Source organism: Symphodus melops, assembly GCF_947650265.1.
Source record: "Symphodus melops genome assembly, chromosome: 9".
Taxonomy (NCBI): Eukaryota; Metazoa; Chordata; class Actinopteri; order Labriformes; family Labridae; genus Symphodus; species Symphodus melops.
In genome coordinates this window covers 19566600-19591338 of record NC_136699.1, presented here as the reverse complement: position 1 = coordinate 19591338, position 24739 = coordinate 19566600, and the positions used below count along the sequence as shown (strand labels likewise).

General features: G+C 44.6%; 1 protein-coding gene across 9 annotated transcripts in view; it reads left to right on the top strand.

Moving 5' to 3' along the window:
• The first annotated feature begins 2401 nt into the window (after positions 1 to 2401).
• Positions 2402 to 24739, top strand: part of LOC306829660 (rho guanine nucleotide exchange factor 9) — a 40930-nt gene continuing 18592 nt past the window's right edge. For 3 of the 9 annotated variants that reach the window (XM_079352770.1, XM_079352772.1, XM_079352771.1), the window contains exons 1-4: positions 2472 to 4067; positions 5254 to 5604; positions 6423 to 6549; positions 6647 to 6753. In XM_079352770.1, coding sequence (XP_079208896.1) covers positions 2490 to 4067; positions 5254 to 5604; positions 6423 to 6549; positions 6647 to 6753 — 2163 coding nt within the window. In that variant the 5' untranslated portion in view covers positions 2472 to 2489. The other 6 variants (XM_079352769.1, XM_079352773.1, XM_079352776.1 and 3 more) reach the window with 6 other exon arrangements.

Below are 24739 nucleotides of genomic sequence, written 5' to 3'. Positions count from 1 at the left end.
GTGTAGCATGTAAATCACCATGTTGCTACTACTGCTACTACACCCTCAAGTACTTGAAGCCACCTCAGGGAAAGGGCCGCACAGAGGAGAGCGGCTCCTCGGGCAAGCAAGGGAAGCATGGATGCATAGAGATATTTACATACGGTCAGACAGACTTCCTGGCATTGTCAGCCTGAGAGCGTTGATGTCAGATCCACTCCTTCCTGTGCAGAAGGGAGAACGCCATGCGATGACAATGGGCTCAAAACAGGACAAAGAGGAAATGTTTAAATTTAGGCCCCTTCTTCCACCATCTCCTCTTTCACGGCTCTGGAGCTCTGTAGCTGTTTAGTTTTTGTGAATTCCTCCAGTTTTCCCCCCTGAGCTCCCTCTCCCCATTGTGTCATTTCAATGGAAGGATTTTCACATTCAACACAATCCCCAAAGGAGGATCAGCTATGAGACCAGAGTTCAGTCAATCACTTATTTTCCCTGATGTTCTCTCAGAAATCACAAGTGCCTCTTAAAATTGCACTCATAAAAACTATTAAAACATCAACAAATGGCAATATTGGACAGGAAAAAATATATTTTGAATGACGGAGCCACATGATAAAAACAGGATTAAAAGTAGCCTCGTAGCCTATCAAGTAAATCCTGATGAGTTATGAACACAATGAAAAAAATAATCTAAACCTGATATTCCTCACTGAGTCAATGCAAGTAGACTAGGGTAGTGTGTGTGTGTGTGTGTGTGTGTGTGTGTGTGTGTGTGTGTGTGTGTGTGTGTGTGTGTGTGTGTACACAGAGGGTGTGGGTGTGTGTGTGTGTGCTACTCTGTCTGCGTGAGAGCTTTATCACAAATCAGAGTGTCGGCGTCTGCATGGAGCTTGCAGGGCAAGAGTTCATCGGCGTGTCGCTAACTCGGGGAGTTTCTCTCAGTTTGATGATAGATGACGAAGTTTAGAAGCACAAGCCGAACACACCAGAAGTCGCTGTCAAAGAAGTCCGCTGTCCGCAACTCTGCCTCTGCCTTGCTCGTGGACAGAAGTTAAGCCCGTGAAGTCCGGTGGATAAGTCCAGGCGGTGTTTTGTGTTGACTTAAAGAACAGCAGCGACGATGAGTTCGACCGGGGAAAGTCTTCTAGAGGTAAGTTAAGTGAAGTTTCTTTTTTTTTCGCGGGGTACTATAACTTCATATGAAAGTTTAATGGTGTGAATAATAAGAGTAGCCGACACTTCCTATGGACGGAACAATCTGTTAAAAGGCGTTTTAAGTCAACCAGGTGAACTCTTAAAGCAGTTTAGTAAATGAAACAGCTGTACCCTTAATGTCACATTCATGTCGCCATAGTTCACCTTTAAAACAATTGACGCCACTTTGGGGAAGCAGCCCGACACAGAGAAGCCTGCAGCCTGTCACAGTTAGCTTTTATGGGAAGTAGATACATCGAGAGCTACACAAGATAAGCTGAAGGTTTAGGCAAATGTCAATTATGGAAACTAAATGAACACGTTTCAATGTTAATGTTAGTGCCCACTTTATTTCTTTACTTCCGAGCAGGCTTCACAGATTAGACAGCCTTTAATGACATTAGCGTTGTCAGAACTCCTTGATAAGAATAAACAGTTCAAAACAGGCTACACGATAAAGTCTATGTTTGAATGTCAAAAGAAGAAGGCTACCTGCTAGGTAAATTTTTTTTTTTAGATTTAAGAATGACAATGTAGCCTGTTTTAATTGTCTTAAATATAACATCTTAAAGCTTTATAAAACGCTATAAAAAGCTTAGGCTCCTCTGTGATGGCCTCACGTATAACAACAAAGACGTGTGGTCCTGTGGAGGCCCAGTTAAATTCAGGGTTTCCATATATTAAAGGGATTATATTAAGGAGGCCATTAACATGTAGGCTAGTAACGGAGCGCTAGTCGAGCATCCTCCCATCAGGCTCTGCCTCTTCCTGAGACATTTATCAGAGCTGTGATGATGATGTCACGGGCCTGAAATAACCTGACATCTCCTGTAGTGAGTGTTTCCATAGTAACACAGCCTCCCGGTTTAAATGGTGGATGAGGGACTGTGTCTCAAATAATTACTTTGGATAATGTGGACCAAATATGGGGGGAGGGGGCGTTGGGTGACTGTTGACTCATTATATAAAAAGCCCAAGTTTAAGAATCATCTGAGTACCTCTAACACCTTTTATATTTTCTTTTTCAAGTGACTGAAATACTTTATTATTTTGTGTTTATTTGAGCCCATGTGTAGGTTAAGTCAATCTGACCGTCTCTTCAGAATGTTTGATGATAGTTTGGCATTCATGGACAATATTTACAGACATGCTCAGCAGTTTAAGGCAGAATAAATATGGCACTATAAGATAAGCAGTCGGTTTAATGTTTAACTTCTGACATGTTTTGTTTTTCCAGGTATTTTAGAGAGGAGAAAGGAGAGCTGGAGACATGATGTCCACTGCAGCCGATAGCTGACACTGTAGAATGAGAGAGGATGGAGCAGACAGACAACCCTGCCCTTGAGAGCAACAACCCTAATGGGTTTGTCAACCGAGTGTTTAATGTTTCTCTGGATGTGGAGAATAAGACCAGCAGTGTTTATATTCAGGAGACTGGGCAAGGGCCTGAAGAGGGGCAGGGAGACACCCAAGCTGCCTCTTCTCAGACCCCTGTCAAGGAAAGACAGGAGGTCAACCGGAGGCCCCGTGCCACAGGGGGCATCTGGAAGATCTTGAATCGAAAAAGAGCTGTCTCAGAGCTGGAGCGAAGACCCCACTCCATGATCCTGCCTGGGGAAGCTTCCCTCCCTAAACTCTCGTTTGCTGACAAAGTCCGTTCCTTCAAGAAGCTTAAATCTCCTTCTGTGTTCAGAGGAAAGACAGGGAAACTGTCCACCAAGTTCAGCAGCTCCTTGGTGGACGAGGAATCTTTCTGCCGAGACTTTGGCACCCCTCAGCAGTCCAGCAGGGGCACCCTTAAACACCGTGGCAAGAGACACTCTTATGCCGGCTACACTGCAGAATTTGACTGCTCATTCGAGGACCTTGACCTCACTCCATTAGACAGCCACCAGCCCGCTGGAGTGGGAGAGGCTGCGACTCAGAATGGTTTTAAACCATCAGAGCGGGGTTGCTATACCAAAAGAAGCCAGAACAATTCAACAAACTGTAACAAAATAACTGCAGTATGCGAAGAACCTAGTGCTCAGTGTAGCGCGAGCATCCGGCAGGGCAGAGGAAGGAGGAACAAGGATGTGTGGAGTTACCTGAGGAGGATTTCCCTTTTAGGGAAGACCAATTCAGCCTACTCAGAGAGGAGTTTTGACTCCGAGCTTCCATCTTTGGATAAAACCTTGGACTCGGACTATGGCTCTGTGGACTTCGAGAGTGTCAGAGACTTCCAGCCTCAACGCCCGAAACACTCTGACACTAAGGGACACTTTGGGGGTCTGTTCAAGTTTTTTAACAGTGTAGCAGAGACAGCCAGAAAGTGGCGGACAACGTCACACTCCTTCTCTCCTCCCGAGGGAGAGAGGAGTCAGATGAGTTCCCCTCTGGCTGCACAACGCACAGCGGAAAATATTCATAGCGTGTCCCTGACACTGCACAGTGAAGGATTTCCAAAATCCCAACCTAACCCATCATCGCCAGTGACTGCCAAATCCTCACACTCCAGTAGCTTGGACAACAAGACTCCAGCACCTGCGGCAGGGGAAGAAAAAGCCTTTAAAGCAGGCCCAGGATCACAAGTTGTCAATGGCCTTCAGAGTTCTGAGTGCGCGGACCGACATACTGACACAAATAATACATCCACAACGTTAGCAGAGAATCACATCTCCCAGTCGGGTGCGAACGCGGAGACTGAAAAGGAAGCAGAGGTTGAAAGTGCAACATTAAACTGTGTCTGTAAGGAGGAAAAAATAGAGAGACAGCCAGGAAATGAGCAAGATTCCAGGGATGCTCCACCTGACTCCCACCAGAGACAGGAAGTGAACGTCCAATCACAACAAGGTGATAAAGAGAGCACAACCAATAGCATACCTGCATCAGATTCCACAGAGGAAATATTTAAGGTATGTGACTTTAAATACAAAAAAAAAAGCTATGATGAAAAAACAACCACTGAATTATATTTGGAGATCATCTTTTTTTTAAATGTATAATGTGTCCCACATTAACGCCATAACTACATTCCATTGCAGACTTTTTTTTTTTTCCACACCATTAACATTGCCAAAGGCATGCATCATGTAATTACTGCATAAACGCTCCGAACATCATTTATGTAACACGTTTTAACCGTGGTCATGCTTTTGCTTCTTAAAAACCATCAACAGTCCACCAGAATGTGAACGGTGCCAGAGCGTTTCCTTCTTTCCCTCATAATAGAAGCTCTAGGTGTGGTGCGTTAACTGTCAGGGAGAAACAAAAACATTCGAGACACCGAGCAGCCTGTGAGGACATGAATTTGGGCACCTATACTACAAGCTGTCCTTTTGCCCCATCTGTTGGAGAGAAGAGGGAACAGCCGGTAGTTAACAGAGCTGTGTAACAATACATTTCAGGAGTTGGTCCTTTTCCTGCTCGCCGACCTTGTGTATCATGCAAGGAAAACGCTACTTCCCATGAAGCCGTCTTTGTGTGTGTGTGTGTGTGTGTGTGTGTGCGTGTGTGTGCGTGTGCGGGTTCGGCAGCCCCAGAGCTCGGGTGACGTGCGCACTTCATGACAGCACCCTTCCCCTCATCACTCCAGTGGAAACATTAGTCATCTCCCTTCAAGTCACACCGACGAGTCAGGACACGTTAGCCCAAACCCCTAATGACAAAATGAGATGTGACATCTCAATACTCAGCACAGTTTTCATGGGGCTTTATTATGCAAGGCCACGAGCTGTGGGAATCTGTGCTGTGGGAAGGGTGTTTAAAGTGCAGTCCTATAATAATATAATATAACAGATGGGATGATTCTAGGAATACCCTTCTCCCTTATCGCCAACTGTTTACACATTAAATCTACCTGTTTATTGTTTTGCCTCTCTTAAATTAATCTGCCATTAAGGGGGCAGTCTTGGCTCTTGGGTCTAATCGCTGATGCATTGCAATTTGGAAGAGGAGCTCTTGGCAGGTAGAATCTCTTAAAAAGCATTTGGGTGTGTATTCGTAGAGTCTATCGAGACATTCCTCCCAATTCCCAACACAAGAAATGCATTGTTGCACTTTTATGTGGGCCAAACTGCTGAGTATCTGTGCCAATCACAGCTGTGCGAGCAGATTGCCAGCAAGACAGGCTCCAGTGTGAGACAGCCGTGCCCAGCAGGGCCCCACTCTAGCACAGAGAAGACCTCTGTACCTCAAAGGCCACAGCGCCCTCGCCCCGGCCCCCGCCCTCGCCCGGCCTCAGCTGTACTGGACCTCTGGAGGCCCAACCCAGACCGAGAACTCTACAACCATTACAGTGAGGTTGGATCGCTGTGCCGGCGGAGACGCAGGCCTGCTCCCACAATGCAACACTCTCCGGGGCAGAGGAGGACGGTGGCTCGCTCCAGGCCGTGCTCCGTCATAGAGACCGGTGTTACAAGGGAGATGCAGTCCATGGAGCTGCAGCACAGAGTAAGACACAGGCATGAGAGTCACATACATGTCGAAAAGTACAACAGCCTGAGCAAATCACACCTGTGTGTGAGCTGACATAGATGTGTCAAACTGTAATGTTGAATCTTGAATAGTAGCATTCACAAACTCACTGATAAATACAGCCTGAACCCATACTGAATCCAACACTAACCACACGCTTTGATGGGCAGCCCGGTGCTAACCCAGTATTTATACTACATCCACTGTTAGCTGCAACAATGCATGCCTGCTCTGCCCCATTTATAGAGGCCTGTATTTCTGGATACTGCTTTTTCCTCGGCTCACCTCCCCCTCTCTCTCCTTCTCTTTTCTTTTTACTCCATTTCTCTTTTTCTTTCTTTCTTTCTTTCTTGCTTTCTTTCTTTCTTGCTTGCTTGCTTTTCTTTCTTTCTTGCTTCTCTTTCTCTCTCCTTCCCTCCCAGCCTTTCTCTGTGGCCAATTTTCTGCCTCATTGCTTCCATAAGCTCTACTTCTCATTGCCCTAACTCCGAGTCAGTTCATTTTAACCTGAGAGACCGCCCGGTTGGCATGATGTATAGTCGCTCATGGTTTGCTGCGGGGCATGCACACTGACCGCTGCACCAGAATAGACTTGCTGAATGTGAAATATTTTAATTCACAGCAAAAAAAAAAAAAAAAAAGAGGGGGGGGCGTGACAGGGTTGTATAAGGATTTTTTTTTTGTTAAAGCGAAGGACAGGGGAATGTGTGAATTATACTTTTTGTGTAAATGTGTGCATCAAAGTAACTCTGCATGGAATATAGGAGATGCCCTAACTGTCCAGTACCCTGTAGGCTTTGGCTCGCCCGCCGGGTGTGTCACCGTTAGAGCCCCCACTCAAGGCGTCTCTCCAGCGGTGCCGCTCCCTGCCGCTGCAACCGAGCACTCTCACTGCCTTGGCGTTGCTTCTGCCCCAGTCAGGTACCTCTTTGCATATTTTCTGATATTATTATGCAGAATGTTGATTAAATTGTGTTTGTTAAATTGATCTTCTGTTCATCCCCCCCCCCCCCCCCAGTCATTGGTCAGTCATCATCGTCAGTGCGTCTGCGATCAGGAGGCTCTGGCAGCTGCAGGAGGAGGAGGCTGTTGAGACCTGGTTCAGAACCACTGCAGGTCAACATTGTGAGTCCAACACACACACACATACACACACACACACACACACACACACACACACACACACACACACACACATTAACACAAATCTAATCTGTCCTTTTGCTCTTACTCCTTCTGTCAGGCTTTATTTCAAGGCCTTCAGTTCAGCATGTCAGTGTCACAATATGTTCAGACTTTTGGAGAAAAATGAACCCTGTTGTAAAATGTAAAAGTGCTTTGAAACACATTCACACTCAAACACATCCATCATGCTGATGCACATTCTGTATGTTCGATGAGATTAACTCTTTACAGGGCGCTCATTGAAATACTTTGAAATCCAAAAATTCAACCTCAGAGTGGTATTGGGGAACATAACAGAACTCTATTTCTGTTAAAAAAAAAAAAATGTATGTATGTAATAATAATAATAATTTCATTTAGAAAAATATACATTGACGAAGTTACCATATTTGGTTCATGCCACAATAGCAGAATCAGTGACGTGGGATGATCTCTTCTGATTGGCTGAGTGAGGATCACATGCTTCTCAACCTTACTGAGGTGCAGAAGGCTGGCCATATGTAATGTTTGTGGAGAATTACCAAACATGGTCACTTGCCCGATAAAGGGTTAAGGGGTGGAAGAATGATACGCTAACAGTGACAACGTGGAGATTACAAAGCACTGGTCACTTGTCTCATCAGGCGGCAATGAAACTGAGCCAGGAGGATGGAGGCCACGTGGACTGATGTCATCTAGTCTCAGGCCATTAGTCATCTCCTAACATTTAAAAACAAAAACAAAACTTTCATCTGAAGATCACACATTCAGACAAATCCAACATTACATCTGTCTCATAGACCTGCGTGTACTGAAGTCTGCGTATAATGTGCCTTTGTGTAAAATAGGGTTCATAATACGATGGAGTTACACTACACAGGAGGAGAAACAAAGCAGTGCAGAATCTGCGCTTTGAAGTGCAAGTGGCCTCGGGGGGATTTGGTGAAAGGAGATGCAGGGTTCCCTTTAACACATCCTGACAAGAGAGTGAAGATTTCTGGGGCCCGAGTCCGACATCTCTACCTTTCAGGACCGCGTGTAAATGCACAGATGATGAACTCTGCATACCTGATGATCTGATTTATTATAACCCTGCACAGAATGAGATGCCACGTTTTCACGGAGGGAAGGTCCTCATGCACGAGTGTGCACAGAGCTGAGTAGCTGTGTTGACAGAGGTAGCGTTTTCCGTAGCGAAACAAATTCAGACTATTAGCGCGGACTCCCTGAGAAATGTACAACGTTTCTCGTACAACATGCAGTCCGTTTTCACGAGAGGCTGCCTATTCAACCGTGGAATTGTGAGCCCTTAGCTTTTTGTCCTGGCAAGTCACCACATTGAAATTTAGTAAACGGGTGTCTTTTAAAGGGGTGATACAACTGCCTAAAGGCTTTTATTATAACTTCTCCTCGCTGGTCTAAATAGTGTTTGTGAGCCGCGGCACGTTGTTGCCATGACACTCGCTGGCTCCTGTTCATCTTCTTGCTTCTATCTTTAGGCCGCCTTTTTAAGTGCGAGCTAAATAGAGACAGTGTGTGGGTGAGAGAGAGAAAAAGGGGTGGGAGAGAAACAGAGAGGGGAAGAGAGATGCTCCCTTTGTGTGTGCACTTTTGTGTCCTGGCCCTCCTGAGGCTGAGGGAACGTGGACTCACAGCTCTGGAAATGTCTCGCATGTGTTTGTGGGACTTTCAGTCGTAGTTCATCTGCAGCAGAAATCAAAACGCTCAGATTGATGTCTGCATATATACATACATTTATTTATACATTATTTAACGCACACGTGGTAACACAGCTGTTCAGACGACAAAGAGGAAGTGTGACAGCGGTTTCATTTCTGGTAAGTCAGCCGATGTTTTTGTGGCATGGAGCTCATGTCAGGATTGGATCTGCTGCTGGAAATACAGTGCAGTGAGTGTTACAGTCTTCCCGATAGAATGACTGCTGGAGCCCAGAGGCCTCAGGCAGAGAGAAAGCATTCTCACTGCAGTGGATTAGCTGCTAATGCTGACGCCTCTCTTCTCCCTTTCATTTAAATGGATTTCTCCCCCAGTCACTGCCCTCTCCTCTCTCCTCTCGTCTCCTCTCTCCTCTCTCCTCTCCTCTCCTCTCTCCTCTCTCCTCTCCTCTCTCCTCTCCGACAAAATCAGTAATACCATTCTTTGATAACTCTTATGCAGATGAGAGGACAGTCTCCTGAGTCTTACTAATGCTGTGCCCGAAGCTCTGCTGTCAACTTGTCAGAAGAGAGGGAACATCTTATCAAGGGCTTCGTGCAGATTAAGAGTTTCCACAGACATCTTATATGATTAAGTTTGGGCAAACCTAGGTCTGTGTGGTCATAATCATATTACGCAATGCTATCTATTTATTATTAACGCATGAGTCAGCAGGCAGTGGCCATTTGGCCTTATAGAAGGGCAGTGATAAAAAGGGACACATTTGGGTTGAGTAGCTACTTATTTGGAGCACCAGCTCTCGTATGTTTATTTAAATGCACAAACTCTCTGCTGAAATGTGCCTGCTCGACACTTTTCACAACGTATATTAACACCTTATGGATTCAGTATTTATCTGTCAAGATCTATGAGTCACTGCGTTGAAAACAGCTATGTTTGGTAAGAAAAGAATAGCACATGCTAAAGTGCTATTTCTGTCAAACACACTGAATGTGTGGCAGACTTTTCACCCCAGGTCAACTTTCAAAAAGCCTCCTGAAAAAAAAAAAAAAAACCCCATGACAATGAGTCTTAAAATAACTGCATGTATGTTACAATCCACAGCAAGGCAAGCTCGAATCTTTTATCAGTGTTCATTCAGCATTGTTCCCCGCCTCTAGGCTCAGGCACAGCCCCGCTGTGACTTTCTGCAGCCACGAGCTAATTCTGTATTTTAAGAATGCAGCGTCTCTGATAAAACAGCAGCGTCGCTGACTGAATCTGAGCAGGTGGTTGTGTCAGACTGTCCCTGGGCTGTGTTTTTCCAAAGAATGGTTTCTGCCTGTCAGGTGCGTGCATGTCTGCTGTTGGTGTTGGTGTTGTTGTGCGCATAAGCATGCGACTCTGCGCTTATGCGTTGTGTGAGTGAGTGTTTTGTGTGTGGTAGCAGTAGAGACAGTTCGGCTCAGGGCCCTTTTCTTACATAACTGTCATGAGGGTTTCCTGTGCTCCCTACTAGAAAAAAAAAACACAAGCAAACAAAAAAAAAACATTTCCACTTTCACTTCACAGGCTTGCATGTTCCAGGGAACTGGAGGAAAAGTGCTGTAGCTTAATTTCCAGACTCACTGGTGTATCCTGTTTTACAGTATCTTCACATCACACTCTGTATCTTGTTAGTACATGCGAGTCCGTGCATGCATGAATTTATGTTTTGGAGCATATTTGGTTTCAAACCTCAGCCAGGCTAGGTATTAGTATTTCTCCTGCCAACATTGTTCTCACTCTAGGTAAAGTGGCGGTCAGTGGGAAATATGGGTGGATAATTCCAGTTATGTCACAACATGCAGTGATTTTAGTAATGAGACTGTTGAAGACTTAAGGCTGTGCTTGTTAGGCAGCATCAGTTGTACCATTTGTGATTGTTGTCCCAGACTTCTTAGGTAACTTCACCCCCTGTCTTCTTCAGCCTCTCTTATAGTAATGCAGCGTTCATTTCATAGCTACTGGACAAGCTGTTCAGTATGGTGATAATTGAACACAGCACTATGTCTCCTTATGTTGGGTGACATGATCGTCTTCAATCAGCAGGCAGCACTAGCTAAGAGCAGACGTGTGACAGTCTTTCACTGAGAGATTGTAGAATCGATTCTGCATGTGCTAATCTCACGGATCACTTTCTCCGTCAGTCTTTTTACAACTTTAACTTTTCTGACTAGGACTACTACAGCACATCGTTCTCGTCTCATAGCTGGAACTAAATAAAGGATTTGGACTTGAATTGTCTTAAGAAAGAAGAACGTGGAAAGAGAATCATTTTGAGCAGAAAGCACATCAGTGTTTGGACCACAGCTCCTCTCACACCTCCTTCAGTGATGTCACAACCTTCTGACTGGCTGTTTATCTTTGTACTTACAATAGGCAGTGTATACAACATCAATATAACTGTATCAAACGAATGTAATCGGAGGCATAAATGAGCCTTTTTCTGTCAACATGCTGTTTGACGCATGGTCAACTCTCATGCTAGCTTAACTGAATTCAACAAATGTAACCAGCACTGACATTGAGAGCAACAACACAGGACACTAACCAGCCAATTAGACACGCTCATCCATGGTGACCATACATTACTCAGATCTGATTAGAGGTTGTCGTCTTGCTGCTCTGTCAACATAAAAGCTAATATATACTGGCTGCGGAAGTTTTTTGCAGCTATTGTTAGATTTTTTTTTTTTTTTGTAGTAACTCAACAAGCCTTACTTGAAGTGTCCAACTTGTAATGTTTACATTTGTCATTGTAGTCACGTAGATGGACAGAAACTACCAGGGCTGCATCCTTCAAGCTACGAACGCTCGTCACGTGTGGATTCAACATTTCCTTTTTAATCCAGGATTATTTGTAGAATGGTTCATTACATTTGAAAACATCATTTCAGTCGGAAAAGGACCCTCATATCAGCAATTTGAATAATTAAAGAGGACATTTTATCTCCCTTTTTACCTTTTCAAACAGTCCCCCTGTGCTCTAAATTAAACATCTGTGTTTATATGACATGAATCAAAGCAGCAGAGGAGGTTTGTGACCCTGTAGAAACCAGAGCTTCTCTGAACACTCCGTTTTGGTGTGTGCGTCACTCCTCTGTACAGCCAGAATAAAAATGAGCTGGGGGCGGAGATAAGGGGAGGGGGAGGACATTTCTTTTACCAAAATGTGATGCGATGTCACGAGCTGAGCACATTTTGAAACAGAGCATTATTCTCCGCGTTGTACGACATACGCGGACCACAAACAACGGACTGGATGGATTTATTTCACATCTCGTGGACCGGTAGACGCTCAGGTTACCCAAATAAATAAAAACCCTGTCAAAGTGGATTTTTTTTCATAATATGTCCCCTTTAATTCAAATGTTGTTTTTGAGAAACGCTTTATTTCTGTACATTCGAACCTAGACGAATGCTGGCACCTAAACAATGGTCAATTGAGTATTTATATTAAAAGAATACTTAGCCCCAGGCCTTGGTCATTTAGTCCCGGCTCTAAAACAATGAGACAGAAGCTAACTGCCTATACGGTGTTCTGTTCGTTACAACCTTTCCCACAGGCCTTTGTGAGAGATGGGCGGTATTATTTCTGGCAGATGCCACTTCCTGTGTACATTATTTAGCTTTACTTTTCTGCCTCTGACCTCTCCGGCTGCCTGCTTCACCACACGTGGCGTCATAGTAAACCCTCCATCACATACACGTATTATGCAACCCCTTCGCTCTTCGTCTTCCTTATTCCCCTTCTCCATCTGCAACGTTTCACGTCCGACCTCAGATCGAGTCATACCTCCCTCTTTCACTTCTGTCTCTGCTCCCTCGTCCTCTCACATCAAGATTTTCCGACTTCATGTTGGTTTTTTTTCTTCACTCCCACACCTTGTCTCCCCTCCTCTTCACGCCGTCCTGTTCCTCCCTCCAGGCATGTGAAAAACACCTGCTTCCTGCGACCTGTCGCGTACATTCATGTCGTTGTGTGCATCCAGGCCTGTGAACAATCATACATATTAGATAATAAACCTGGGTTTTTAAGGACAGCGCGAGATCAGTGCATTATATTGAGTCGGAGAAGTATTTGATGGGGGGAAAAAACACGGACCTCATCAATGAGATCTGCGCTGCTGGAGACGAAGAATACAAAACCCCTCTGCACCCAAATATGGTTTCACTGCAGAGTTTTGCATTTTAATCCAGTGCTCTGCTTTTGAACTCGTGTGGTACAGAAGCAGTGTGAATGTCAAATCATTTTCGCTGTGAGGACAGGTGGAGCTCTTAGCTTTTCTTGCACCAACTCATCCCCCCCCCCCCCCCCCCCATTGAGCTACACGTAGAGGGCATAATGTCTGATCGGAGGAAGGGAGTAGATAAAGTCAAACCCAGCTTTCCTCTTCCTCACTGCTCAGTAATCTGCCTCTTAAGAGACACTGACCAAAAAGCATTGCATGCAAACAGAGCATGCTGATAACTTGAGAAGAAGCTGCTCTTTACCTCCCAGTGTTGTGGGCCGCAGGTGGCTGACAGTGCTCTGATGAATGCTGACACAAGCAAGCACGCAAAGTACACTCACAAGCAGTGCAGTAGAAGTACAGTACAGCAGTGGAGGTTTAGGCAGCCAACTAAATCCTAACTCTGGTCATTTGATTTGATCCCCAACTCTACAGCTGGCTCTCTAATGACCAATCCTTCAGCTCTATTGAGGCAAACACTGGCAAAAAAAAAGTCCCATGATGCTTTCTTTTTGTTGCATTTTGTGAAAAGCAACATTATAGTCTTTGGGGAGCTTGTTACAGTGGCATACACACTGTTTCCACACTATGGTAAATTTACTGGCATTTTAAACTTACCACACATTGACTACAAGTGAAAGAAGAGGATTCAGGGATTCTTTGTTGACTTGTTTCTTCAATGAGGTGTCCTAAGACACGTTAAAAGGAGGAAACGTGTGCAAAATGAATTGTGAGCTGGGTGAAGTAAATCAGTCCAATTAAAGGAGAATGTTCATAATGGTGTCCAGGGTTTAACATTTAAAGAGAAAGCAATAAGATCATTGATTTTGTAGCTTTAAATCTGACATCTGGGAAATAATGAGGCTTATTGGCTGAGATCAATCCACTTCCATATCTATAGGTATTTATGTAGCTACAGCCACTAGCCGCGGAGCCAAGCTTAGCAAAAATATACTGGTGAGCATAATTAAAAGAAGAAAAAAGGGCGGCAGTAGCTCAGTCTGTACGGACTTGGGTTGGCGGTTCAAATCCCGATGTGGACTATATCTGGATTTCTTTCTGGAAGGATAGGATATAACTTTATTGATCCCCAATGGGGAAATTCAGGCACTACAGCAGCAGCAGCAGCAGCAGCAGCTGCAGAATCAAAACAAAAAGACAAAAAAAAAAAATAACATAAACATAAATACAATTCCAGGTAGTAAGGGGGGGATATATACAGAGGACTACAGTGTGGTGGACTCAACAGGACAATGAATAGCTGGAGAGGTGCCAGAACACTTCCTGAGCGCTGCTGGGATGCCCTTGAGCAAGGCACTGTAATGCATGTTCACCAGAGTGTAAACACCTAATTCTCCCTTAGGGCATCAACACAGTAAATAAAAAAAATAAAAAAACATCCAGTCTGGATGACAGTTTTAATTTGAATCTTTCCTGGATAGTTTGAGGGGAAACTTCTCTTATTTTTAACTAATAACGCCACAGTGAAGCGAGTCTCCCTTGACAAACATTGTCATGCATTCATCAGAGCAGGATCAAAATGGGCACATTTTCTTCGGTGCGTTTTTCTGTTGCAGGTTTGAGTTCAAATGTTCCACAAGCGACTTTATATTCCCTAAATTCTGTCAGTGTTTCTGCACAGACTGTGTCTCCTCTCTCCCTGCCAGAACGTCACAGACTGAGGAGGGGCCGACTGGAGAACACAGTTTTATTCAGCTCCGTCTACACTCTCCAAAACATTACATTGACTTGTCATTTAATAAAGATCCATTTTATTGGTCCCACAGCTTATTGCATGACTGAGCAGGAAATGTTATCCTGAAGCCATTGAGTCTTGGAATGTTTTGATATTACTTGTGCTGTTGTCTTTAACCCTGTTTTCTCCACCCTGTTAGGCATGACCATCCTCTTTTATCTCATACTAGTTCTTACTATGCTCCATGCACTGACCCACTGACTTGCCTAAAAGCCAAATTGAGCTGAACGAATAAACAGCTGATGCTTGAACAATGGTGACAAAACTGTGTGCAGGAAAAGTCCAGCAATTTATTTTTAGGGCGCTTTGTGGCTGGAAGGCTTGAGAGGAAGCAGGAAGGCAGTGTGGTTGTCGCGGGGTTGGGAGGGGAACAAAAGAATTGGAGCAGACTGGAGGGGAAATGGGCGTGGTGGGTTTTGCCTTCCATTAGCCAAATACCTACTGACCACAAACGGACTCATTTGCCGGGGACAAAATTAGAAGCCGTTTGAAGCTTTTCAAAGAAAATCTGATGAAATAAACGAGATTCATGACCAGTTTCCCTCGAGCATATTAAATCTAGGGCATTTGATTATTCTATTTGTTGCAGGGGTCTGTCTCCTTACAAATAGGCAGGCGAACACTTTCAACCCCCTATCCCTCCTTTATCTGAAGGTGAGAGGTGCCAAATGTCCATATCTCAATGATGGTTGATACCAGTATTGTAGTAATGACCACTTCCTGAAGCAGCAGAGCTTCCTGTCCACGTCCCACCAGGATACTACGAACTGTTATTTGTCCATTTTGCCCCCGAGGCATACAGGGAATTATTACGTCAATTACAACGTGCTTTTCACTGCAACATTGCATCAACCTTATGAAAGGAAGGTGTCGTGGATGTGCTCTGTGCTCGCATCTGTTTGTAATATTCATTGACAGGATGTTTGAGGCACACCAAGTCTTTGGAAAGAGTCCAGTTTGAGGACATTAGATTGAGCCTCATGTCATTATCTTCTGCCTTTGGGCTTAATTGGACCGTGGCAATCCGACTGGAGTGTTTCTCTCACGAGAGCAAGGTCCCAATCAAGTGTGAAGTGAGCAGCTGCTTCTGTTGGAGAGGTTCAGGGTCATTTTGACAAGCGAGGGTGAAGGCTGAGATCATGAGATGGACTGTCAGTTTGAGGCATTGGCCACTGTACCAGACAGGAAATCACATGCTGGGAATGAAGAGAGGACACCAACATGAAGCAAAGTGAACTTGTTGCCTTTCTCTCATCCAAGCCTGGCTCCACGCTTCGAGATGTAACAGAAAGGGTTACACTCCAAATGCACACAGACTCAAAGGAGTTCCCTTTGCTAGATCATTAAGGAATATGCTTTCCATTTCTCCCCATCTTTATTCAGTAGTGACATACCTAAGTGGATTTAAAGGTTTACTTTGTGATTATTCTTCTATTCCATACTGGATGCAACATTCCCTCTTAAAGCTACTTTAAGCTAAAGATGGAGGATTACAATGAATCATCACGTACAGCTGAAGTTCATGTAAGACTCCTGCAGTGTGCTTCCAAATGTACCATCTTTTTAAGAACAAATTCCCTTGTTTAGTGGTGTCTGTCCTCCAGAGAACTCTTTTCATTCTTTTTCAGACTTTTGAAGAGTCACTCTTGTTCAACCTAATTTTCCCAGCAGCTTTAGCATACCTGGCCTATTAGCCACTGCTAGACTTTGTAATATGGGCACATCACCTGTGTATTTTCTGGTCTGCTTTAAATATGAACAGTTTCAAGCTAAAAGGTTGAAACCCAAGCCTTTTATTGTACATATTTTGAGACCTAAAAAACTAAAAGAGGTTCAAACACTGTTCAAATTGATGACTTCAGTTAATGGCCTTAATTCAATTTTCATTTGGCCACCTCATCATGCAAAGTTCCGGAGCAAACCAAATGTATAAATAGAGGTCCCATTTAAAAAAGGAAAAAAAAAAAAAAACAGCCGAGATGAAGCTTTTAAGCTGCATGCTACGTATCTTAAAAAAGCAATGAGGGCAGAAATGTCGTTTATTGTCACTGATTGGGCCAATACCTTTTCAGTGTGTATACTTTGAGCAAATCCTATTTGTCAAACATTTGTCATTTTGTCCACAATAGTTTTTGAAGTCTGCATCCTGTGCTGTCACATATTATTGACTTTCTGAAGCGTGATCCAAACACAGCTGGACTTGGTTGAAGATTGAGAAGAAGTCTCCCCCTTCCAAAGGCTGTTTCTTTTCAAGGTCTTCGGTCAAACTTCTTCAACATCTCCAACCAGTACAGTTGCCTTTGGATCAAGCTTCGAATTTACCATTTCCCCCCCCCCAGCGTACTTTAACAAGCTTTTTAAACGTGTTGGTTTAGTAATGGTCATTTTGAATATTTAAGGTTATGTTAGTCAACCAAAAAATGCCCGGGAAAGAAATCATCACGTTTATCAAACACCACTTCTCCAATACAATGGTAGAGCTATAAAGGGATCCTAGTGTATGGATCAGCTGCCTCTTTGCTTGTTAAGCATGTAGCATCCTCTGCTGTGGGAGATTGTTCTTCCATTTTTACCATCTTCCCCTCTCTTTTGTATATGTATGAGTACATTAGCATTGGTGTCTGTGCAGATTTAGACTTTCAGATGTGACCTTTGTTGTCTAAATGTCAGGGAGATTGGAGAGGGAGCCCACAGAGGTAGGGCAAGGCTTACATAATCTGCTCACACTGCATTTCACACACACACACACACACACACACACACACACACACACATGAAATCACACAAGCACAGAGCAGTGAAAAAAAAAGAAAAGAAGCTTGTTTTAGGACAGTTGTCATATCTCAGCTGTGATGCTCTCTGCATCTCACTGAAAGCCTGGCTTTCACGAGCTATAGCTTTTATCAGCATGCATGTGCAGGAAGTGCCCTGGAAATTATTTATGGCTTCAAAAATACTGATACAGTGCACTCGTCTTGTGTTGTTCTTTGAAACTTATTCTGGGGTCTCTGAGCTGAATGTAAAGACAGGATGGAGTTGAAGAGGGCTTTTGTGTTGTGTTGTGTGTGTGTGTGTGTGTGTGTGTGTGTGTGTGTGTGCAGGTGCTGGATAGGTGAGGAGCTGGTTGGTTTGAGACTGAGCTGAACTGAGTCTCCTGTATAAATTCATTCGTGATGTCGTTTTCTTTTCCAAATCTGAGACACGGACACCAGCACTAATGCTCGAGGCCGGAATGCACTCATGTGTAATACAGTGTTCACAGTTAGTATCAGCTTGAAGACAGTGGCCAGATAATGCTACGCATGCGAAAAAAAACCAACGATATTATACATGCAAATAGCAAGCGCCAGCATCAGAAGGGAACTGGAGCTGTTTGTGCGTTGTCAGTCACAACGCAGAACTGTTAGTCTAAAAGGAGAAACTTCATGGAAAAAAACGTACGTCATGAATACCAAACAGTCGCCTCCTGTAGCTTTGAAAGGACGCGTGCTTCTTTGTGGAGAATGTGGCCTGCATAACTTCACAGCATTACCGTCGACGTTTTCTTTGCTAAGAAGTATTTTCAAGCGCCAATACTCCTAAATAATGATCCAGGTGTGTTTTGTAGATGGGAGCGTTTTCGAGCGTCTGAAAGTTTGTGCTGCCATTTTCATACTTTCAAACCACGGAGTGTTACTGGTTTGAATTCTTAGGCGGCGGAATGGTTTTTAAGCTATCGCTCTCTGTCCATTCAAACTCACCACAGTATTCACAACAACCTGCACCTGCGCTTGTCTCTGCTGCAAAGAGCGACTCCATGATTACGTTTACAAGCAATATTCAGAAAAAAGGCTTTTAAATGCTCCACAGAATGTCGAGCTACTGGAACATTCCCGTTGGCTGATACAAGCCAGGGTTTTAATAATCAGAAAATTAGCTTAATCGGTTTATGACTATTGGAATAAGGTGTTTACATGACTCCCACACAATGACACTGAGACTTAGACTTCCTTTATTGCCATTCAAATTTGAATTTTACAGTACAGATAAGAACATTTTGTTGCACTCGCTCGTTGTAGTGCAGGATAAAACAGCAGCATCAAGTATTTACATGAGGAATGTTGTATTTACAAAATGAGGCGCAGAATATTGTCATTCACACAGGTATATGGCGAGCATGTAAACGTAGTCGTTGATCAACTTCTGGGATTATATGTTCTCAAGCCCATTATTTTGATCTCTAAATTAGATTGATCAGGAATGATATCCGTCGTGATTTGTGAATATTGGTGAGCGTCATGAAGTTGTTGCTCTGTGCTGAAGTTGTGTCTTCAGTGGAGTTTGTGTGTCTCATCACAGTTCTCTGAGCCCAGGGTGTCACATGTCCTGGAAATGAGACGTACTGTATTTGGCGAACCTCATTTTGCAGAAGATGATTTCCTGTTCCAGAATGACTGTACAGGGTTACAGAGCTTTATTTGCTGCTTTATTACATCTCTGTTTTCTCAGCCCTATGCTTGATTTCCTGTTCCCCAATCACACATCTATGCATCAGGAGGTAAGTTCTGAAACCACAGTGTGATCAGAGAAGCACCCACAGCGCATTTTGCGGTTTGCTCAAGGGCACATCAATGGTAGTGGTAATGCAGATATGAAGATCGCTCAACCTTCCAAAACATGCTGGAATCTATTGAGCAAAAGAACAGCTCGCCACTCCTGCCTCACTGCTGAATGTAACATGACCCTACTTATGGTTATCAAGGTGTACATGTGTCATACGTGTTTAAATCAAATTGATTTTAAAAAGTGTTTGCAAGCATAAAGTGCTTCAAAGACAGGGTTGGTCATTTTCCCCAGATACACTTTTTTTTTTTTTAAGATTTTGTTTGAAAGTGTCTTCAGAAAGTAACAGACGTGAATAATTAATGTGCTCTGAAAGAGAAACTAAGAAAATCCGTTATCTAGCAGTTGAAATAACTTTGACCAATGTCTGCCACGGGGTACCAATCTAATGAACCAATCACATCTCCCTACTCGTTCTCTACCCCTTTTGTGCACGAGCCCACACTCGCAGCACGCAACAGATGACGGAGTTTATACTGTGAGTTTACGAACCGCTGACAGACACGAGACAAAGTTTCAATGCAAGCGACGAGCTGAGGTCCTCTGCTGGATGGGACTCGTGCGTGTGAGTGAGGGGCGGGGCTTTTGAGGAAGCTCAGAGGGAATGCAACTCTCAAAATCAAGCTAGTTTTTCGGCAAAGATTTGGTGATTCAGTTGTTTTATATTCAAGTCTCAAACTTTCTTCTGGGAGAGCAGTGTCAGTCGGGATTATTGTGATTAAAAAAAAAAACATGTCCTCAAACACAACTGTTACATCATGCAATGTAACTAGCATCAGAAGTGTTAGCTTACACAATCTAAGCTGCTCCACAGGGTCTTTGATTAAAGTTTAATGTTTTCAATGGATCTCGTCCTCTTTCTTTTAAGCATTCATACTTTGTTGGATTATCAATTTGATGCACACACTATGCCATATTTAGCCAGGGAGCGAGGCATAAGCGAACTAAGCGCTTGCTTAGGGCCCCGCGGCCACTAGGGGGCCCACAAGAGCACTGTTGTGCAGTGTGCACTGTCACTGAACATCCAAAGCGCAGGTAGAGCCAAAAAACGTATAAAAAAGGACATATCCTTCAGGTGCAGAAAAAAAAGAAAGTGCAAAGAGAAATATGTAGAAAATGGCAGGGATCTATTGGGTTTGGTGGTGGCGGAGAGGATCTGCTCGTATCTCAATTTATTGCAGAGTCTTCGTATGGGCGGCCCGGGCTCACGTCCAGCTCGTGGTGGTCCTTCCCGCATGTCTCTCCCCACCTTCCGACTCCATCCATTACCCTTTTCTGCAATAAAGGCTGTAAAACGCTCAAAAATAAATCTTAAATAAATAAAACAATTTAAAAAAGCAAAATGTATTTTATAACTGGCTGTTGAAATAGCAAAATATTCATGCCAAAGGAATTTAACTTTGGTAGACTGTGCTCTCTCTGTACAAAGTGAACATGAAATAATAACGATTAGCTAAAAATAAAAACAGGTAATTTAAGACTAATATGACAAGATGACTTTTACAGTGAATACAAAGCTTTATCACCCGGAACGTTCTCTTGTAGCTGAATGTTTTACATTTTGAACAATATGGACACCCTGGACATCATTCATTGGTACTATTTATGTTCTCCACTGGGCCACCACCATGTCTTTATAAATGACATGTCATATGTAAAGACATGCCAGGCTGACAATAGGACAATGTAAACAACATTGCCAGAGCCACAAGGAGTTTATAATAGGTGTGTGAATGATCAACAATGCATATTATTGGCAGAAATGGAGGGACCCAAAATCAAATTTTGCTTAGGGCCCCATGGAGGCTCTGCCAGGGAGTGAAAACGAGAGTGTTCAAAATGTGATCATTTAGAATCCAACCCCTCAAATATCCAAACTGTGCTGTCCTTCCATGCGATCATAGATACTTTGGAAAGGCCGTATGACCCCTTAAAGTTGCTGCTGCTTGCAGTGCTGTTTGTCTGCTGTTTACAGCAGGAGTGTAAATGTGGTTTATTATCAGATCAACAGGGCATGCTGTATCTGATTGATGCCCAGCCACGGACAAAGTGGCAGGGAGAGGATGACATTATGCCAATAAAATTATAAGATGGTGATCACTTTGAGAAACGTGCATCCATTATGGTGACATTTATACTCCCTCATCACGGACTGTTAATGATAAATGATAAATCACCAGGGCATGAGGATATTTTTAGCCGGGGTTGGAGATGAATGAGGTTATGATTCTCGCCACGGTGGTCGATGTAGTCAGCGAGGGGGCTGGCTGAGCCCCTCCCCCGACTGTAGGTGATGGCTGAAGCCGGCAGTCTGGCAGTGGAGCACTGATCAGTATTAATGCAGGACCGCCTCTCAGCCTCACAGCCGATCTCTCTGCCCTCCCCACTCACCGGAAGGCAGCTCGGCAGCTGCGGACAGCTTGCGCACAGCTTCTCTCTTGTTTGCTTTCAGGATCTATTGGCCTGAGAGTCGCTCGGTTTTTTAAGGGAAGAGGAGAAACACCGGCAGGTGTTGACTAGCGGGGAGAAATCGCGGTGCAGACTGATGACGATGATGATGGTGAGGATGATGCATCTCTTCCCGTGCCTTTATGAATTACATCGCGTAGTTTGAAGAGGCGTAGGGGCATCTTTTCTTCATTTCTTGCCTAACTGTAATGGTGGATTGCTCGGTGGCTTTGAGGCTACGTGTCTTGACGGGGGGAGCTGAATAGGAGCCGTCAGTGAGAGCGCAGCTCAGCATCGGCCCGCAGCGCTGCGCCATGGCCTTGGATGTCCAGCATTGCGCGGTGTTCACGGTGATCGCGGTTCTGGTGCTTGTGAACGTGCTGTTGATGTTCATCCTCGGTACTCGTTAATGGATCTGCGCTTGGGGCCCGGTTCGCAGCGCACCACGCTTCCTCACAGGAGAGGAGAGAAAGACAGTGCGCGTTGGTCGAGAGCGGGGACACCCGGCGCTCCATCACGGCTACGCGTTACAATGAATGACGTTGGTACAACATAATGTATTTCTGTTACCCCCCCCCCCCCCCCCCCCCCCCCCCCCCAATCCTTCGTTATGTCTTGTGTCCTCTCACCGTTTGTGGTAGCTAGTGTTGTCTGGTGGTGGTGATAGTTGTGCGGATACAGATCTGTGACGCTCTTACCTTTTCTGTGCTGACTGGAAAATCATATCCCCGCATATAAACATGTCCCCCCTCCTCCTCCTCCCCCCCCCCCCTCTCCTACGTCGATCTTCGTCTCTCCTCCATGTTGTATATTGTTGATTATGCGCATGGATTTAAGTCTGTGATGATGAGGTTTTTAGATGAAACAAACAATAGATTATGGTCTTTTGAAATCAGCGTCTAACTGCTGCGTCAGGACTTGTTTTCCTAATGTGATCCACTGTAGCCTCATCCACAATATGGCAGCTATAACAGCCGAGCAGTGGGCTCTCCTTAGAAAAAAAAAAGGATATTTAGAGCAAATAGCTATGCTAGTGAGAGGTTTGCGATGCTGATCACAGACTCAGGAGGACCGTTTGTAATCTCAGCTGAACAGTAACCAATAGCGAGCAGGGCTCGGCCTAATAAAGGAGGGCCTCCATCACTCCAGGTTTCCCCCATTTTAGATGCAGCTAAACTCAGCTCCCATTTCACAGCCCCACAATATTCACTTTTCTGCCACCTGCAACATTTCAGCGTGGTGACTGTATCTGGAAGCTTGAACGTTATCCCACCTGCCAACTCAATGGGTGCGAATAAAAAAATGTAAAAAAAAAAAAAATGAGCGGGTAAAATGTGCACAGGCCTACACGCCTGCATCTGAGACAGCTGACATGTCTCCTGAGTGAAAAGACATGTCAAGATGGAGATGAACTATTCCATATCCCTTTTTCTCCTATGCTTGAGTTGAGTCTAATAAAGGGGCTGGAGGCAGGTGTCATGAATGTTGAATGAGTGTCAGAAATAGATATGCTAAAAGCCTGTCCCAGAGCCGGCCATGGCAGTCCTATTAATAGGGACGGTAGGATGAGCCGGTTTTTTAAAGATACTGTGTGTGCTCTCTCTCTCTCTCACACTCTGGGCTAAGTGCTGTGTGAGTCGAGTTGAGTGGTAAATGCTTTTTTTTTTTCTGTCAGTCATGTTTTATGAACACAGGCACATCTATGGCATGCGGTGGCATGTGGTCTGCTTGCTTTCATGGCTGAGGTTAAGAGCCTTAAACACGGTGCCTATCAGGGACCCTCGCAGGACTCTTGAGCAGAGCATCAGCACAGCGTTCACTGCGGTGGCCGGCGCTGAGTTGGCTAGCAGCGACAGATGAGCGCTCACATGTGAGCCTGTTATGTTGCCTGTGTGTGAGAGATAGTCTGGATGGCTGTTATCTGGAGATCCACTTTGATTCGTTGGCGTGCACACGTCCCGAGCGTTCACACATTTGTAATCCCCCCTCAGGGCCAGGTGCCTTCTAATAGAGATCTGTTAAATGCTGTGCAGCCAGAAGTGTCAATGTGCGGATGGTGTGTGTGTGTGTGTGTGTGTGTGAGCGAGACAAACAGCGTGTGAGAGGATGTGTGTGTGTGTGTGTGTGAGTGTTTTGCACTGGTTTTAGGCAGAGCATCTTTGATTGGCTCCCAGACTCGGGGTATAAGTGTATTACATAACAGGGTTGGCAGACACAGGGAGGACGGAGCGCGAGACTCACTCAGTGCGTCAGAAAGAGAAAGCCTCTTTCTGGGGATACAGCACCTTGTTACTCGATACCACAGGCTCAGCTCATGCAGAGGACTATCACCTCGACCACGTCTGAGAGATTTACTTATCATGAGTGTGTGAACCGGACTTCTCCATGCATACACTCTCTGAGCAGTTACATGCCACAAACATGGTAAGGCTACAGTCTAAAGTCGTGTGCGTGTGTGTGTGTGTGTGTGTGTGTGCTCGCTCAGGAATGCTCTAGGTGCGTTGGTGCAGATGTGCTTTAGCTGGAGATGGAGGAGGATGTTGGAATGCAGTGGAGCTGCCAGTGCAGTGAATGCTGATGTGTTGTGCTGCAAAGATGATAAAAGGGAGTGAATCGGCTCTCGGTCGTTTTCATACATCTCTAACCGCGTCTGTGATTGAATGTGAAACACCGGGCACTGTTTGTACGTTTCACATACAGGGAGCCATTCCTCTGCATTCATTTGCATTGACCCAAATACAGGTTTGGCGGTTAAAAGGCGACCGCATGGCCCTGTGATCTTTGACGCTGTCACTGCAGTGTAGCCAGTGATGACATAGGTTGATACAGCTGGTTGACACTCAGGCCATGGTGAGTATTTTGGGAAGACTTGCCTGTGTTTACTTTGTGCCTTTTGATCAAGCTAGGTGCGAGGGTAAGCCGAGGCAGGGATTGGGAAGATTGATTATGTAATGGTTTTTTTTATTTATTTATTTTTTTAAATGTATTCAGCATGTAGAAGGGGGTAACAGGATGCAATGTATTGGAGAGGGGCAGTGCCGATCTCCTCAGAGAGATGAGGATGAGGAGGAGGGAGAAAAGTGAGCAGGGTGGAACACTGGCTGTGAATGGATCTCTCTCTCTCTGTCTGTTGCCTGTATTACAGCAGATTGATGGGGACTGGAGAGATTGTGCTTGGAGTGAATGGTGCTGAAAATGGAGTGGCGCTGGA